Source organism: Pinus tabuliformis, chromosome J, assembly GCF_031772625.1.
Source record: "Pinus tabuliformis cultivar Carrire ecotype Pingquan chromosome J, CPIR1, whole genome shotgun sequence".
Classification (NCBI taxonomy): Eukaryota; Viridiplantae; Streptophyta; class Pinopsida; order Pinales; family Pinaceae; genus Pinus; species Pinus tabuliformis.
The window spans coordinates 972,792,424-972,813,262 of NC_142295.1; the positions used below are offsets into that span (position 1 = coordinate 972,792,424).

The 20,839-nt window shown below is 33.6% G+C and overlaps 1 protein-coding gene across 1 annotated transcript; it reads right to left on the minus strand.

The window, feature by feature from the left end:
- Window positions 1-6,326: 6,326 nt before the first annotated feature.
- LOC149230069 (GTP-binding nuclear protein Ran1B-like) lies at window positions 6,327-16,083 on the minus strand. The gene is made up of 8 exons (XM_089381195.1): window positions 16,036-16,083; window positions 15,903-15,953; window positions 8,006-8,119; window positions 7,840-7,907; window positions 6,984-7,073; window positions 6,695-6,874; window positions 6,528-6,605; window positions 6,327-6,420 (listed from the first exon to the last, which is right to left on the minus strand). The coding sequence occupies exons 1-8, from the start codon at window positions 16,081-16,083 to the stop codon at window positions 6,327-6,329; spliced, it is 723 nt and encodes a 240-aa protein (XP_089237321.1).
- Between the last annotated feature and the right edge of the window lie 4,756 nt (window positions 16,084-20,839).

The following is a 20,839-nucleotide window of genomic DNA, read 5'->3' on the forward strand; positions in this document are numbered from 1 at the left end:
ATATCTTTAAAAAATAGCGATACAAGATCTAAAATTCAACCTGAGGTTCAGATCGATTTCTTCTCAAATGGGTTTTGTTTCTAGCTTCTGAAACTTCATAGTGAAAATGTTATAGTGAACACGGCACGATGACCTGTTTGGAGCAGTGAAACCCTAGAATGAAAAGCTCTAATACCAAATGTTATGAAACCAGCTCACAAAAAGATAGAAAGGAGATATCAATGCCTTCAAAATAAGCCTCTTTGAGGGGGAAACCTCCTTTACATTACACAAATGAAAAATTCTTAGATGATACATATGACAAGACCTCCTTTCTATATATAGGAGTCTAAGGGATCATAATATAATCAGAGCTGACATAACAGTAATAATGTAAGGGCACAATAATAACAATATGGGGACTACATGGGCACAAAAATATAATAAGGGGTTTGTACTAATAACAATAAGGGGTTACAATAGTAGTATAGGGACCTAACATTCCTTTTACTCCAAATCCAGAGATAATAAGCTTTCTATCCTCCAATAATCCTTTTTTCAATTATGAGCTGATGTTAAGTGTAAAATTACGTTATTTAATATGGACATTGAAATATTTTATTTATAGTTCACACACACACAACACACATATCAAGCTAAATGTAGAATGAATTACACATCATGTAATATAAGGATGATATAAAATTAAGGTAGAAATTGAAGTATTTTATTTATGATCATCATTAACTTTTTCTTAATTACTATTTTTCAATTGCTTAATATATTTATTACTTTATTATTTTTGAATATATTGTTTTGTGAGAGAATCTCCCTTATACTAAATTATAGAGCACACTTAATACAATTTTATTAACTAGGAATAATATTATGTTAAAACACATTTTTTCAATTCCAATGGGCTAAAAGCTAGCTTCGATCAAGAGGATAGGATAGGGAATATTTCCTTTTAATTTGAGGTTGTAGATTATAAATTTCTTTTAAATCATCTCGATATTCCTCTGTTAATCTATGGATATGCTATAACCCTACACCTCACATACATATACAATAACAACTCACATACATATAAAATAACAGTGATGACGAGAATCTCAAAGAGGAGTTTTTTTTTTACTCCAAATCCAGAGATAATAAGTTTTCCATCGTCACATAATCCTTTTCTCAATTATGAGCTCATGATGAGTGTAAAATTATATTTTTTAATATGGATATTGAAATATTTTATTTATAGTTCACACATACCCAACACACATATCAAACTAAACATAGAATGAATTACACATCGTGAAATACAAAGAAGGTATAAAATTAAGGTAGAAATTGAAGTATTTAATTTATGATCAGCATTAACTTTTTTTTATTACTATTTTACAAATTTTTAATATGTTTATTATTTTGTTATCTCTTAATATAATGTTTTGTGACAACATCTCCATTATAATAAATTATAGAGCACACTTAATACAATTTTATTAACTAGGAATAATATTACCTTTAAAACATTTTCTCAATTTTAATGGGGTAAAAGCTAGCTTCGATCAAGAGGATGGGATAGAGAATATTTCCTTTAAGCTTCAGGTTGTAGATTATAAATTTATTTTAAATCATCTGGATATTCCTCCATGAATCTATGGATATACTACAACACTACACCTCACACACATAAACAACAACACCTCACATACATATAAAATAACAATGGTGATGAGAGTCTGAAAGAGGAGCATTTTTTTACTCCAGATCCAGAGATAATAAGTTTTCCATCCTCCAATAACCCTTTTCCAAATTATGAGCTCATGATGAGTGTAAAATTATGTTATTTAATATCGACATTGAAATATTTTATTTATAGTTCACACACACAATGCACATATCAAACTAAACATAGAATGAATTACAAATCATGCAATATAAAGATGATATAAAATTAAGGTAGAAATTGAAGTAATTTATTTATGATCGGCATTAACTTTTTTTTATTACTACTTTTCAATTTTTTAATATATTTATTACCTAATTATTTTGAATATAATGTTTTGTGACGACATCTCCCTTATAATAATTACAGAGCACACTTAATACAATTTTATTAACTCGGAATAATATTAGGTTAAACACATTTTCTCAATTTCAATGGGGTAAAAGCTAGCTTCAATCAAGAGGATAGGATAAGGAATATTATCTTTTAATCTTGAGGTTGTAGATTATAAATTTCTTTTAAATATTATCGATATTCCTCCATGAATCTATGGATATACTGCAAACCTACACCTCAAATACACATAAAATAACAATGGTGATCAAAATCTCAAAGAGAAGCTTTTTTTTTACTCCAAATCTAGAGATAATAAGATTTCCATCGTACAATAATCCTTTTCTCAATTATGAGCTAATGATGAGTGTAAAATTATGTTATTTAATATGGACATTGAATCATTTTATTTATTGTTCACATGCACGCAACATACATATCAAACTAAACATAGAATGAATTCCTCATCATGCGATATAAAGATGATATAAAATTAAATTAGAAATTGAAGTATTTTATTTATGATCCGGGTTAGCTTTTTTTTTATGACTATTTTCAATTTGTTAATATATTTATTACTTTATTATTTTTTAATATAATGTTTTGTGACAACATCTCCCTTATACTAAATTATAAAAAACACTTAATACAATTTTATTTACTAGTAATAATATTAAGTTAAACACATTTTGTCAATTTCAATGGGGTAAAAGCTAGCTTCGATCAAGAGGATAGGATAGCGAATATCTCCTTTATTCTTGAGGCTATAGATTTTAAATTTATTTTAAATCATCTCGATATACTACAAGCCTAAACCTCACATACATATACAATAACACCTCACATACATATAAAATAACAGTGGTGAATAGAGTCTCAATGAGGAGTTGTTTTTTACTCTAAATCCACAGATAATAAGCTTTCCATCCTCCAATAATCCTTTTCTCAATTATGAGCAGATGATGAGTGTAAAATTATGTTATTTATTATGGACATTGAAATATTTTATTTATAGTTCACACACACAACACACATCAAACTAAACATAGAATGAATTACACATCATACAATATAAAGATGATATAAAATTAAGGTAGAAATTGAAGCATTTTATTTAGGATCGGCATTAACTTTTTTTTATTAGTATTTTTAAATTTGTTAAAATATTTATTACTTTATTATTTTTTAATATTATGTTTTTTTGACAACATCCACTACTACATGTAGGGGGGTTTTAAGACAATATTTGGGTCAATTGTCTTAACTTAAGACAAAAAAAAACTTGTGTATTATCTTAAATATTGTCTCTAAGCGGGTGTCTCAAAATATAATGTCTCAAAAATTTGTCTCTATAAAGACAATATAGAACACATATTATTATTGTCTCTATAAAGACAAGAATTATTGTCTATTAAGAGACAATTTGATTTGTCTCTCTAGAGACAATTTCATTTGTCTCTCTAGAGACAACTTCATTTGTGTCTCTTTAGAGACAATTACATTTTTGTCTTTTTAGAGACAATAGCTGAGATTAAAAACATATTGTCTCTATAGAGACTATATGTCCATAATTCAAACTATTGTCTCTCTAGAGACAATATAAAAAATTATTTAAAAATAAATAAATAAAATCATTTTGAATGTTCTTTCAAAGTAGTTTCACATTCAAAGTTCAGAAATAGTACTCGTGTATGAGAGAAACCACCACAGAAATTCCTGTCTGATAGGAACCAACGCATATGGGTTATTAATATTACCTTTGTTTAGTAAGAGGGGATTCAATTCATTACTAAATTTATGCCCAAGTTTTACTACTTCAAATGGGAGTCAGAAATTTGGATTTAAGATGCTACTTTAGCTTTGATAAGCGTTCCATCTCCCAGTTTTACTATAATTAAAGAAGAATATGTAGACTTTTGAATGGAAACAACTTTAGATTTAGACAATGCGAATCTTTATGCAGAAATCAATCGAGAGCCCAATTAATGAAATGGCGATACCTTTATGTGTTCGACAGACAACATACCCACAAGAATACCTAGGCAGGCTTGATAGCCACAGTTATCAACTGTACAAGATTTTAGGAATTTCGTTAGTGGTAGGTATGGGTTAGTTTTATGCTTCAATCATGTTATAAAAAATATAGCTTCATCGCTCAACTGGATTATGCAGTATTATAGAGTGAGTATGATATCTAGAACTGGATTACACAGTATTATAGAGTGAGTATTCTTTCGATTGAACGGTCTGTAATGGAACGTTTTTATGCCCGTCCAGTTATTTTAACTTCTTTTTCAAAATATTTTTGATCATTATTGAAAATTAATACTCTGAACAGACTCATCACAAATATTCTTTAACTGATCACTTATCAAAAGCTTGTGAGGTTTCTTATGTAGCCTGTGAATTATTTTGATTTTAACGAAGGAAGACTTGCTTATTATGTTTGATAACAAAGGCATTAGCAATGGGTTCTACAGCAACCCACTTTCCTTTTCTAAGTACTTGCAAACCGCTGACATCACCTTGCATTAGAACAATGATGCCACCTGCGTCTGAATGGCTTCTTAAAGCAAGGGTAACATCTGGGTTTGGGCATGGTGGATAGTAATTTACAAGTAATAGTTGTTTGTGTTCCCCAAAAATATTATTCAAGTAATCAAAATGGAGTCCTAGAGGTTAAGAAATTGCAGCCAACAGCCTTAAACACAGTGCCCTCACCTCCACAGTGTACTTGCCTGCAATTTCCCTGTAACAAAAGCTTCAATATTATATTAAGCCAAACGAGTTATGATTTCTGCTTTAATGGTTGACATAAGGTTTAATGGCTACCTATAGGCTGTAGGTTTTTTAGGCCAAGAGTCGATGATTTCATGTAATGGGAAACAAGGGTGTCTCAGATAGTCCCTCTAGTTAAGGACTTCATCTTTGTGAATATTGAAGCTTGTAGCAAGTTGAGCCGGTTGCTTTGGATCCTCTGAATAGAGGCATGCATGATCTTCCATCAGCATTTTGAAGAATTCTTTGGCGATTCCCATCATGTTTTTCATCACCCTCTCTGGTACCCTGTGGTTCACTATCTGTTCATATCATGCAGCTTCAACCATATTAATACTGAATTTGAACATAATTTTTTTTAAGAATTATTGTTCATAATTGAGATTTTGGAAGTTTATTGAGAGATATTATGAGATTCAAAATTCAAATCTTCAAAACAGTTTATATCGCAATATCATGAGATTCAAAATTCAAAGCCTCATGAATCCCATCCCTTCCACAAAAAGAATCATAACTTGGGACATTGGAGATTGAAGGTTGTACCTGGAAAAAGCCATCCTCCTGACATGCACATTGGATTTGTTGTATGACAGTGGTTCTGCTAGGGCCATCCAGGTGTTTCAGATCCACCACTGGAATGCTCTCATAGAAAGATACCTAAGACATGTTGGGTTGCTCCTGGGGAGGCAAAATATATTTGTTCTGCACCTCAACATTGTTTATTCCATTGCACAGTAGTTTCTCAACACCATTAGCATTGGTCTCAGTGTGAAGATCCATTCTAGAGGACATGCATCTTTCTTTCCTCTTGATGTTATTGCGAATACAATATTTTTTCCATACGGATGTTGCATGACTTCTAATTGAAGTTAGAAATTGCAAGTTTGCATTGTAGAAATTGCAATCTGTAGAGCCCCGAATGGAAATAGAGGCTATAAGTAGGGTCAACCAATAGTTTTTACCACGGAAACATTGATAGTTACAACAAAAAGTGTCCCGGATGAAAACAATATTGCAAAGGGAGGATTTGGCCCGTATACAAGGTATTAGCGCTTACTTTATAATATCATTTATTCTGATAGTCTAGCAGGTAAACTGTTCATTGTACAAGCTTTATGTAAACCAATTTCAGAGTTAAAATAAATCCTCAGACATAGCTAGAATTTTCAGAGAAAGTTTTAACAAGCCATAATATCTTACAAGCAACAATCATCACAACTAGCATTTCCCCCAATAGTACACAACGAAAGGCACATGAGCATTTTTGAAATATTTGAAGAGTACAAAAAGTTCTTGTGCAAAATGTGCAAGAGTATATAACGGAAAAAACTGTCTTAGCATATAAAAATAGCTCTGTAATGGAGTTGAACTAAGATAGCTTAGCCAACTCCACTGATGAAAACATCTGCACAGTACCCAAATCACATACAGAGAGATGTGATAATGCTATTCTAAGCCCCAAATACAAATCAAAATTAAATGTCGGAACTCAAGAGCAAACTCCAATGATACAAAACTAATTGAATCCACCAATCCCTAAATATGCAAAAGCATCATCATCGTCATCTGGAAGGGGTTGGGCCGTAGCTGCTACAAGTTTTGCCTCGTACCTGACAACATAAAAGATTGTAAGCCAAAGTTTCAATCTTTTAGAAATGGAACAAATTATTTCAATAAAAGTTAACAAAAAATAATAAGAAAATAGCATTCTACTTACTGCTGCTGGGTTGCAAGGTCTATCTGAACCTCAGGAGGAGGAAGAGCAGGTGACTCCACAAAATGAAGGTTTGGATCCCTATAAAAATAACCCATTATAGAATCAATGCAAATTTTTTAATATAACATTCATATTAGGGAGCATTAGAAACTAGATTAAAGGCTCACCCTGAGAGCTTTTGTGCCAAGTACAGGAATGGCTTCTCAAAGTTGTAGTTACCTTTTGCAGATATCTCATAGTACTGAAGATTCTTCTTTCTATGAGAAGTAACTTGCTTAGCTTTCACTTGCCTATTCTTCACATCAACCTTGTTTCCACAAAGAACAATAGGAATTTTCTCACACACCCTAAAATTCACAAAGATATTTAGCTAATCGATTCAGGTAGTTGTGCCACCACACAATTAAGGAACCTTCATTTCTACTTAGAGATCCAACCCCTCTGCAAAAGAGATACCTGCAAAGATCTCTGTACCAGGTTGGGACATTCTTGTAAGTCAATTGTGCAGTAACATCAAACATGATAACTTCACATTGCCCATGAATACTACAACAAACAAAATCCCAATTAGTAAATAAGAAGGAAACAAATAAATAGAAGTGGAAAAACATGGAACCCTCGCCAATTCAATCAGGAAAATGCCAACAGAAACAGGAAAAGCAAACCAGTATGGATAAAAAAAACCAATAACATAGTCTGTCTATAAATTCAAAATTAAACTAAATTAAAATTCAAATAAATATAAGTGGAAAAATACTGAACCCTCGCCAATTCAACAAGGAAAATGCCAACAAAAGTAGGAAAAGCAAACCAGTATTGATCAAAACAACCAATAACATAGTTTGTCTATAAATTCAAAATTAAATTAAATTAAAATTCAAAATAAAGAGACATAAATGAGTAAAACAGAGTGCTGATAAAAAGGAACCAAAAAAGGGCTCATAGTTGCTCCATTGTCATTGATATTGAGGTTAAAAGGTGTTGCTACTGAGCCCACACTACATACATATCAACATTGGAAAATAGAATTGATAAGTCAAAAGTTCTCTTGGGATCGATCCAAGTTTAAATCCATGTAGGACCTTTTTAAACAAAAAGTTGAAAAGGCACCCCAAAAGCTCAAATGTATAGTGCTCCAATCAACAGGTGTCTACTACACCTACATAGGATGACAAAAAACACTACTTTCGTAAAGTCCCAAGAGACCTAATTTCAAGTGAAAATCAAAATCAGTCTGGCAAAATACAGAAATGGGAAAACAATCAAACTAATTATTGACGTACGTTAACCACATTTTGTCATTAAACCTTACCTGACTGAGCTATAAAGTTGGGTTATCATTTCATCCTTGGCTTTCTCAACTTGACAAAGCACCACAGCCTACAAATCATCAAATCATCAATTCAAGTATCATGGACTGAATAAACACTGAGATTCTGTATGGTTGTATTGTGTGCTCATCCACATGGATGTCTTACTTTGGGAACATTTGCAACAAGACTATTCAGAACAACTTCCACATAACCACGAACATCTTGAGCCATCATTCTGAGCTCCTCCTCTGGATCTACAGGCCTTCTTACCATGGTTCCCTGGATTATAAACAAGAAAATCAAACCGAGGTTGAATATTAAGTTGGGAAATAATTTTTCTATTCTCATCGTTGTATATGGTCATGGTCTCCTAGGCTAAAATGTGTATTGATTATTAAATTATTTAATAGCAAACATTTTGATTATGTACATGTGCAACTTACGATGTAACTTTATGTGCTTCATTGCCTATATGCAAGTGTTTCAATACAAGCTATAGTTGTTCACGATTATACTTTGGGTTACATAAAGTAGTCTTGGCCTCTGGCCAGCTAAATATTGCCTATCCTCTACCTTATATCTATTTAAGTTTTAACAATGGAAATAGTTTGTCTTGAAGATCGAAGAAAACTCAAAGGATGTTAGTCCTAGCTGAAAGCAAAGACTAGCAATCTATTTTCATTTTCTGCTAAATAGTCCTCTACCAAAGAAACCAAATTTTTTGGTTACCTGTAATTATTCATAAGTTGAACAATTGTCCAGCAACACAATGCCTACTTATCTGCAGTATAATTGTCTAGCAGAAAATAATGTGACTAGCATGCATTTGAATGCAGTTTACTAATTTTTTAACCTTAAACATACATGTGAGTACTCGATAGTAAATCAAGACACTTCCATATAACATAATGTAATTCAGTTAATGAAGGCTTCTCACCAGATCATCCCATCATTATGTCAGTGGTTATAATATATACAATGTACAGTTGAGGAGGAACTTCTATTTATGGATATATAATCGTGAACTCAAATCAGCTTGCATTTTATTTGTCTCAAACAACCTATGAAAGGTTTGTTGTAGTATAAAGGGTGCATCTTTATCCAATGCTTTAATTGTTTTTGCAGGTTGACATTGTAATGGGCCAAAGGTTGATGACTCTATCTTCCAGCAAGAATTTGCAAGCAAATGAATTTCACCAATGGCTCCAACATAGAACCAAATTTCAGGAATGGTAGACTAGTTCCTTTCTTGTTGGGAATATCCTAAGAATGGTCCCTTCATGTAGGGGATGTCCCAGCGACATCCAATGAGCCGTTCCCACAAAACTGGATATGCATCAAATGATATTTGTGGCATTCCTGTTCTCATCCCCATTCCATAGAAAACAGGTAAAAGACATAGCAGAACAAGGATGCCTCAAATATCATTTGAGAATCAAAGTCTATAGAAGGATGTCTCTAGAGGGGCTCAACACTCTGTTACATTGTTACATTCCAAGGATATGTAATTATTCTACTTCAGCTTTAGAAGGCTTATTGTGGCATAACTACCAGGTAATTTTTCAGAATTACGCCCAAGTTTTACTACTTCAAATGGGAGTCAAAAGTTTGGATTTAAGATGCTACCTTAGCTTTGATAAGCGTTCCATCTCCCAGTTTTACTATAGTTAAAGAAAAATCTGTAGATTGTTGAATGGAAACAACTTTAGCATTGAATCTGATCGTTCCTGGAGCTAATTATTTTGCAAGGGTATCCAGAAGCATACTCCTTTGCACGCATTGAACTTCATGATTTCCGTTGATAGACAAGAAAAGTACTTAGTATTACAAAACATGCCAAAAAAAAGATGACCAAAATAGTTAATGGGATAGAAAGTGCATCATGTCACAAATCACAACATATCTATTTCATGCCCTGCAAAAACTTGTAAACTCAACCACTGAGATAAAATAATGAAATTAAACAGCATTTTGAATTGTTAAAAATAGAAGGAACGAAGGCTAAGTACTATGTAATCCACACAATCCACCAAGTGAAAAGGCTAGTTGGCCTTGAGCTGCATCTGTGGCTCTAGGAATATCAGTCACTATCCTGAGTGAGATCACCAATACAAAAACAAAAATTATTATTTATTCAACTTATTGACCATTATCTTAAAACAACTGTAAATAGCCTAGTAGAATCCAACATAGTTCCATTTATTCTAACATAAGAATGTACAAATCTATCTAATCCGTAAGAATATTAGTTCCATTTAATCTAACCTAAAGATAGTATAAATCTATCTAAACCTCGAAAATATCACACCTCAATGCTTAAAAGTCAGTATTTAAAAAAAATGACAAAAAATCTCGGTTCAAGAGTTTATCAGCTTAGGTAAAAACAACTAAAAAAGTAAAACAATTAAAAAAAGTAAAAAAGTAAAACAAAACAAATTAACCTCACAAGCTAGAAGAGACTAATCTTAACTAAACCTAAAACCAAAAAAGTTTAGACCTAAAATGATTCATCTTAACTTCATGTTATCTTTAAGATGATGAGAACAAAAAAATTACTAAAACAAAAAATATTAACCTAGTAAACTAGAATACATTAATCTTCATCAAACCTATTAAAAAAGCATCTTAATCTCAAAGAATATATCAACTTAAGAAAAATACAGGAGAAAATAAATAAATAAACCATCTTAACCTAATACACTATGATAGAATTTTCTTAACCATTAAAGTCCACAAAAATCCATGATGTATTAAAGCCATCCATGATGTATTAAAGCCAGATGAAAATTAGAGTAGATCCAACTGAACTATGATCTATCCATCAACCAGCTGCAAACCTCAAAGAGATACCAAATTATAAGAAAAACTATGAATAAACTCCCATTACCAATACCAACCAACATTATATCCATCTTTATCAATCTATTTTTAAGCTGGGTGCAAAGTTCACTGAGATACCAAATTTAAAGAACTACCATAAATAATAGATCCATTTTCACCAGATCTATTTTGGTTAACCAGAATAAAATAATAACTATGTGCAAACCTCATATTAAAAAATTTGAATCTATTATTCTCTAGTACCAATTATATGGTATTTTGACAAGACAAAAACTGTTATTTTAATGTTTTAAAAGTGAATATATGATCGCTAGGTTTTTGAAAATAGTCAAAATATTTATTAAATAATACTTGATTGTACAAAGACTATTATTTCGAACTGAATATTTATTAGATAGTGTTTCCTAGGCCAAAAAAAAAGATGTCTTAACCTTGAAGATGGATCTATTAAGTTATTAACTCTAGTTGCAGACTTGAATGTTTTAACCTTGAATCTATTAGCTCTTGCTAAAAAGAAACTCTTTATTAGATAATATTGATTTTAACTTTGAATCAATAGACTCAATGAGCAAACAAAATGTTTCTTAGATAGTGTTACAGTCCAAAAGCAAAAAACCTTGAATCTATTAGGGCTAGCCACAGATCTTAATGTTTTACCCTTGAACCTATGAACTCCATGTGCAAACCTAAATATTTATTACATAGTGTTTGACATGCAAAGACATTAAGGTCTTAGCATCCTACTTTACTTTTAATCCTTTCTAGTAGCATAGCTTCTGGTGCCTATGTTAGTGTTAAAACGGTACAACTATGCATTATACAGCTGGGATGACTAGGATAGTGTATTGGCCCATATAAAAATACTAAATAGTATGGTGTGGCAAATATGCAATGAAGTGGTGATAGTACAAATGCAAAAGGAGGAAGAGGAAGTGTTGGCAACTCTATGTGAGGATGGGAATGACTCAGCTTCTATGTATGTGCCATTTTGTGGCAGCACTGAGTACATTGAATATGGACAAAGGTAGTGAGTTCATTGAATATGGACAATGGCACAACACGATCTAAACCGGTGCCATTATTTAGACACCATCAAGCTATAATTGAATGTGAGCACTACCAAATAAAATTAGACCTATCTAGTCTAATATGCACTAGAAACTTTGATAAGATTGCAGAGGCTGTGAAGCTCAAGCATGCATATTAGAATACTAAAACTGGAGATATGAACCCTGCAACCTCGATGTGCATATCAGAGCTGGTAATAATAACCAAATATTATTACCATTAGAGTGTCTCTCTTTCAATTTTTTGCAGTGTATTGTTTTTTGAGTGTATTGTCTGTATAAATAGAAGAGAGTAGAAGGGTAGGAATTTATTATACCAGTGAACCAATTCCCGCATGTTGGGTTCGCTTGGACTAGGAGCATCTGGGTCTGTCATTACCTGATCAAATGTAAATGCATGCATTCATAGAAGACCCATAACAAATTTATATGTAAATATTCATTCTATGAAACCAGAGGTGCCAGTTTCTTATTGCATCATGGGATAGAGTTTTTAAAACTAACTATTAGGACCAGGTAATCTACATACAATACAAATATAAGCATATCAAATTTATCATAATCAAACAAATAATAAAATTTAGGACCTGCAACGGTCTTAGTGATGCCCATAATCTGTAAGTACTCATAAATCCATGAGTACCAAGCACAGGAGGCTACTTTAGCCCAGAAAGGGACTTCTTCAACTTGCACACATGGGTATCCCATCCTAACAAAGATATTATATTTGAACCCAAGCTGAAACAAAACCATGAATCACTCTTCCTTCCACCTGCATCTCTGGCCCTGTCAAAATCCACTAAAGCATGTAACAGCTCAAAGCACTGTGCTAGTGTGCCCTTTAAGTACCTCGCATACCTCAGACCATGGAGCATATTTGTAGCGACCTCAGCTCAACCATATATTAGCAGCCAAGCTGGACACTAAATTGGTGTCTGAGCCCCCCTTGTTTGTGAGACAAGGGATCTCATGCACACAACAATTTGACTGCTAAATTCTACCAGATATGTTAGGGAACCTATATACTTTTTGTACGCTGACGAATCAACCAAATTTGAATCTTAATCTATTGATAACTTCAAAATATGTATCATAAAAGTAGCCTATGGTTTATTGTCCATTATCCGAAACTTCTTCAGAATCTTAATTGCTTACTTACCCCTATTCGAGGACCACCTCACCTCAACTCAGCCAAACCTCCAAGACCAAGAAATAACACATGAGGTGTATGTCCTTCATGTCAACTTCACTTGCCAGTTTCTTCTTGCACCATGGGATAGAGTTTTTTTAACTAACTTTTAGGACCAAGTCATCTACATACAACACAAATATAAGCATATCAAATTGATCATAATCGAACAAATAATACAAGTTAGGACCTGCAACAGTCTTAGTGATGCCCATAATATGTAAGTACTCCTCAAAAAAACAAATTATCTTCAAAATTTGTTTTGTTGTGCACATAATTAGTTTATGTTTGGACCCTCACAACCTAGTGCTCTCCTTAGAAGCTAGAGCGATGCACATTCAAGTTATTAAAAATTAACACATATCAATCCTTTTTGTCCTCTTTTTGGGAGGTGCTACATTAATTGTGGGTGTGGAATTCTCATCACATTAAACACCCTCCTCATTATTTCTGTCTCCCATTCGCTGAAATTCAACAATGGTTTCCTGCCAAGGTTCAGGAATGACTATTGGATGATTTTGTGCAACAATCAAATCATCATGTGCTTGTATCTCCTCCCCATGCTCACTCCCAAATGTTTCACCTGATTCCTATACACAACACACTTTAACTTGTTATAATAACATTAAAACCTCCAATTGATTTATTGCATTATTCATATAATATTATAAACAACTAACCTCGGATCCATAACCAGTAATTAATTTTTCCCCTCAATTTATCATGTGTTGGTGAAGACCTTGGGAACCATGTAATAAAGCATATTTTAGGTCTTCCTCTGAAGCTTCCTTTTGAAACTGGTGAACCTACATTAACAAAGATAATCATATCTATAAGGTAAAATAACTAATAAGATACAATTAACTCAACGTGACCATGGTTAATTTGCCTAAAATAGAAAATATAATAGATGGAAATATCACTTACCATACCACCACGAATACTATTATATCCACCAGAGCCTAATTTGTGAGATCCAATTTTTGACACCCTAGCTTGGGTTGCTTTTCTTGTATCTCGTAGGCGTCTCTTAGCTCCTCCTTGTGCAGATGGCACATAGTTTGGATTTCTGAGGACTTTCCTCTTAAACTTGGCATCTTTCATAAATTCATCCCACGTCGCTTGGTCTATGATCCAAGCTGGATGTGGATACATCAAGTTTTTTGTCAACTTTGTCCTTAAATTGGACCTCTTTGATTGCATGTATTTACTTGCAATCTGTAAAATAAGTTCCTTATCAAATCCAGGATTACCAAATGCTATTACTACATCTTTAAATAGTTCCTCTTTTTTAGCATTGGCTTGTTTCCTCCAATCCATTTGGATGGTATTTCCAAATAATTGTTCTGCACGACGAAAAATAAAGTGATAAAATTTCAGCCCTGTTTCATCCTTCAAGACATTTCCTTCTGAAGTGAGCAAGATTGTAACTTCTTGCATTCCTTTTGTGGTCACCGATGATATTGTTGTAGTCTTAGGGATTGAGGAAGGTTCCCTTATAGATACATTAGGCATTGTGTCACTTACTTCCTGCATTTACAATGAAATTGTGGAACTATTAAGAACCCAACCAAAATATGAAACTATTTTTCATTTCTAAAATAATGATCCTAGACATAACAATTCAAATTATAAAAAAAATAAAATAATTTTACCTGTTGATCTCTTGCAGGAGCTACACTCTCCAACAATGACATTTCCCATAACTGAATTTGTTCAATTAGTTCTTGTCTGATTTGAACATTTGTAGGAATATCTGGTAGGAGCCTTAACATTCTTGTTTGTGAGTCTATAAGACTCCTCAAAGAAACTTGTTCTGGTCCTGGTGGGAGAATGCTGACTAGACCCACATTTGATGTAGAGGGCATGTTATGGGGTTCTGGTCTAGGTGTAGATGGCATAACATGACCCTTTATACCAACAGATTGTATACTTGTTGGAGTCACCCTAGAAACATCCTGCAAGGCACAAATATAAATAATAAGATGGAATAACAGATGAATAATGTTGAAATATGTAACTAGGTTCGGTCTTCATAATGACATATCTAATCACAATTCTATGTAATTTATGTAAAAAAAGGAAAAAAAAGATTATTTTTGTTATGACTGAGCCATGGGTTTCATGAACACATGAAGAAGCAAGTCCCATTATAGAATGACAATATCTCAAAAGACTCATTAAAAGAAGGTCATGAAGGGGGCAAATGATCAATGAAATGTATAGTAAAGTTGCAAATAATCATGGCAACCAAAATACTAATCAGTACAGATAGGTGTCCATGAGGTATGTATAATAATTTTATTTTAAAGGGTCCATCATAAGATGTAGTAGGGTTGAATTTATGGGTTTATATTTTAAGAAATATTGTAGTATTTAGAAACCTTAATATTAAGATATTTGTTCCCTATGATTTGATTTCTAGGGCATGGGATAAACTCTAGAATGACATAAAGGGAAAAGAGTATGATCTAAGGTTTGAATTTAAGAAACCCTAAAAAGGCCTCTTGATTACATAAAAACCCTAAAAAAGTAACTTGACATCATGTTTTGGAATAATATATGGCTTGGGTTACTTGTTAAAATAGTATTGTATGTAAAAGAAGAAAAAAATGGATGGGGTGATCCATTTGAAGGCATGATGTAGCTCTTCGTAACACCTCATAAATCATGGAGTCGTTGTGCAAAAACTTTATTAAATATATGCCCTAGATTTCTCAACAAATAACATAATCAAACTCACATAAATAAATGGTTGAATCTTACATCTTGCATAACATTAGATGTATATGGGGGCATTAATGATCCCTGCATGCCAACATTGGTTGTATTGAGGGGCATAAATGAATCCTACATCCCAACAAAATGCACGCTTAGTAAAAACACAAATATTAATAAATATATATAGTGAAATAAGTTAACTAAATGCACAAAAATATTGATCAAGTTTTACCACTATCATTACCTTAGATGTTTTATAAGGTGTTATAGGGGTTGGAATGACTTTAGCGATTGCCTGCAATCCACAAACATAAATTAGCATAATATAATAAGGAATATAAGATAATTGAACATATAAAGACAATATTCAATCTTACCTCATGCATCATCATAGCAGCGTCTTTCCCTCGTGCATTTGTTAACATTTCCGTAAAAGTAGTGAATATCATTGAATCCCCCATAGTAGCATCAGTAACACCCATGGGTACATTCTTAAAAAAACACATAATAACATAAAAATAAGAAAACCTTGATCAAAAAACCGATAAGAAAATAGAATCGGTAACACCAAATATGTGTTGAGTGAGCATTGAAGATCTGTCCAACACTTTGAGGCAAGCTTATTAGAGTGTTCCAACAAGCATTTAACTAGTCACAAACAAACTTTTGAAGTATCATTTTAAAGTTATTTCTAAAAACAAATCCAACCTCTAACTAAATCAACAACATAAATAATACAAATACCAAAAGCAACATAAATACCTGGTCTGCCATTTTGTATAGAATAATGTAATAGAAATCTATGAAGAAAAGTTTGTGGACACTAGTTAGGATCATTACATAAATAAATGTTGAAATATATGACAACGTGTAAAACCATAAAATCATTCTAAAATATGTTGGTTTAAACTTCTATGCATGTAAGACTAATTTCATTGAGGAGTTCTCTGGATTATATTACAAAGGGTAATGCACTGTCTTAAATTTTTGTCGCATAATGCAAAGTAATCTCTATAGAATATCTCCTTGTTGCCTATAAACATTACTTCACTATCTCATTGCAGCCACAATCAACTCCAAACCAGACCTTGCTTGCCTCAAAACCCCAGACCATACCTCAAGATGATTTGTTGCCACATAAAAACCTTAGGGGTGATTCGTTGCCACAAAAAATCCCTTATAGGTGGTTCGCTGCCACAATTGATACCTCAGGGATGATTTGTTGTCATCAACAGTGCCTCAGAGGTATCTTTCTATCTCAAAATTACTTCATAGACATATTGCTGCCACAGTGAAGCCTCAAATTTAATGTGCTGCTATAGATAATGCCTTAGAGATAGGCCAATGCCTCAGATAATGTCTCAGGGATGATTCGCTGCCCAGATAATGCCTCAAGATAGTTTGCTGCCACAATTAGTGTCTGTTCAATCATTTATATAACACCATTCAGAAGTTGGATTAAAGTGGGAGATTTTAGAAAATTAAATGAAAGTCTAGTTGGTTGACTCTCTGCAATTATGGATTGAAACCAATGAGGTTCCATATATGGTGCTCAAAAAATAAACAATGTTCCTAACAAATAAGCATCATTTTGTATATAAAATATTTAAATAAATTATCACCAGTTCATATTAGACTGTGAAATCAACATTTGAAAAGTAATGCATATGAAGCATATTAAGCATGCATGGAAACTACTAATCGGAGTCCAAAGAATTATTATGGTAGATGAAGCGATATGGTGTGCTGCCTTAGAAGAGCACCAATATGCAATAAAGAACCCCGAAATATGCTTGGGAAATGAAAGGACATAAAATAATGTAGAACACTGGTGGCAGAGAGGGTATAAAAACTCAGAATTATGTTTAACCCTCCAATATAGTTAACCACACATGGAATAAGTGAATTCAAATGAATGAAAATGCAGTGAATGCCCATGAGCTTTGGTTTCATCAATTCATGAGTAAATGTTGGTGTGGGATTAAACCAAATAATGCCAATTTCAAGCCTCATAATTCTCAAAGACCCGAGCTACAAATATCATGGCTTGGTATTATACCTATGCGCAAATTTGTGGAGATTTGAGATGTTCAGAGGAGAATCAATCATATTTCCATAACACCCCTCTAGAACCTATTTCATGCTAACGAATTAGAGTCTAGTGCCAAACACATGATCACATATCCAAGCAAAAGATCATCCCAGTGCATCTCCTAGGATGGTGGATATCAAGTGACTCAATGTGGCCATTTATTGCACAGAAGTTGAAATATATAACAATGAGCCAATGGGGCGTGCATTTTCATAAAACGATGACCTCATTTCTCAAAACACACCCAAAGGAACTAGGATTGTTACAATGTTGTATGTTGGGTTAGGGTGCAACACTATCATGTTCTAAGACACAATTGCATATAAAAGGTTATACTCCATGGGATACATAAAGAAAATTCCTTTTCTTGTCTTAATTAGAAAGGAGACAGTTTTTCATTGACAAGAAAGAATTGTTATTTAGAAAGGAGGCATCATCCAATGAAGTTCTAGATGGTGAAGAATGCACCATATAGTACATTTCAGCTACTTTTGTTCAGGAAAATCCCATCTCACTTGTTAATAATGAAACTCACGAGTATGGGTTAAGAATTCAGATGCAATTGAAAGATATGAAGATCGTGTAGTTGAAAAAGAAGAGCAAATTGAACAGGTTTACAAAAGTGAAACTCACGATGATGAAGAACAAAAATCACATAAGAATTATAACAGTAGCCAAAATGATGGTTGTCCCATGTTGTCTAATGCAGTTTCTTTGAAATTTGGAGATCATCAACTGATTCATTCATCATACGATGAACCTCAAGAAGCTTATGAGAATATTTGAGTTTCAGATGTTGGTCTGCAACCTCATAACTCAGCTATTGAGGATGAAGTTCATGAAGACAAATTTCATTATTTAGAGTCCAGACAATGACAAACAGTTTTATGGCCTTGATGAATTGTATGGTTCAAAAGTGGACAGTGTCTCTAGTATGTATGAGCCAATGCCTAGTGTTTCCCAGTATACAGGTGAGTCATCTCATTACAAGGTTGATTGGATTCATGTCTACACACAAATAGAGAGCGATACTTCAAAGCAGAAATTAAGTTGTTCATGTAATCATAAAGAAACAAAACCAGACACGGCTCAGGAATTTTTTGATAACAATCCCCAATGCCTACATCTATACCATGAAAGTAATCCCAATTCCTACAGCTATACCAATGAATACAGCTACGCAAGGAAAATAATACCAATGCCAACATCTTTGCAAGGGAAATACATCAAATTAAAAGGAAAATACCTGTGGAAAATAAACCCTTTGTTGTCTTCCTTGAAACTTCTAGCTCAGCTTCAAGTTCCTTTGCAAAATAACAGTGAAAGCCCCAACATATAAAAACTAAAACAATTTAGCACCGAAAAGATTTTCGACCTCTACACCAAAAAAGTATCGATGGTTTCAGCTGTCTTGTTTCCATTTTAAGATGGCCTAGCCCACTGTTTCCTGCTGTTTCCCGCCCATGTCTCCCACTTTTCATAAGAATGAAGGTCTTAATATCTATATCCCACCACCCACGAATAAATGAGTATGCACTCTGCTTCCGTTGGGCCTCATGCCTTTAATGCCCATCACAGAAACCCTAGTCTCATGGCTCTCAAACATTGGTGTTTGTTTGTCTCTCCATTTTCTTGACAAACCCTCCATTGCAATGGGCAAACGAGGAGGAAGGTTTGGTTGATGACGAGGAGGAAGGTTTGGTTGTAGAAGCAAATGTGTCGGTTCATTGCAGTGTGGAGGAAGGTTTGGTTGATGAAGATGCAACACCATTTTCCAGTGGATTCGTAATGGAAAGTCGTGGCAGGAATCAGGCAGGGAATGGAGTAGTTCCGCCAGGCCCACTGCTGGATTCGTTCCATCAATTCCTCCCAAAAGCCCAATTTCTCGTGTCGTCTAGAGAATCCCTCTGGAACAAATCGAGGCGATTCTCTAGCCATCTCTTAGCACAACAGAAACAAAGTGACATTGGTGTGGCACTGTCACCATCTTTGTGAATCTGTAAACATTTCTCAATCTTTTTCGTTCCTTTGTTCCTTGCAGAAACCCTCTCTGTTCCTTGAAACCCTCTATCTTTTTCATTCCTCTATTCCTTGCAGAAACCCTCTCTGTTCCTTGAAACCCTCTATCTTTTTCGTTCCTCTGTTCCTTGCAAAAACCCTCTCTGTTCCTTGAAACCCTCTATGTTCCTGCAATTGTCAGGCCATAACTAGTATGCGAGGCGCCAAAAAAGATCTAACCAATTTAGAATCATACCACGCGCCAGGAAAAATAGAAAGGGAAAGGCCATACGCCAGACTAAATATGGCCACGTGCAGCTACAAGGATAAAAACTGAGATCCACTCATCTAGACAGGAAACATTAATGGTAGACTAAGACCAAAATGATGTTATGAATGATGAAGACATCTTACCTAAAAAACAAAAGACACACGTACGGTAGCTGGATATAGGGAATGCCACGTGCAGAGACATGGGTCGTAGCCATAAATCAAATGTAGAGAGATATTCCGCATTCAAAGCCACGCGTCGAGAGATGGTTCAAGGCATAAGGCCTCGCACAGAGCAGCATAGTTCTCATGTTATGCTTCAACTTCCATTTTCACTCAAACAACTTTATCCATCGCTGCGAGCCACTTAAATCCTACAATTTGGCTGTGTACACATGTTCTCTAAGATAGCATTAACCGAGTTAATAATTTAACTAGCATTGGAAAACTAAGTCAATACTACCTAATTTAACTAGCATTTATTTTCAAATAATCAAGTATCAAAACCAACGAGTTATGATGATATCTATGTGAATCGTAAAAGTAAGTCAATACTACCCAATTTAGCTAGCACTATAAATATTATTAAAAGACACAATGATAAGCATTAAAATTTTGTTGAATACATCTAGTTACTTGTCATGTCTTCACTTCTAAGTTATGGTACAATTATAGAGTATCACATTGTGATGTAAATGTAGTCTAAATTAAAAATTTTAAATTACACCATTTATTACTATATCTACTAAACATAATACAATGACCACAAGGTACCACTACTCATATTGACATGACAAATAATTGAGCTACCACTATAAAAA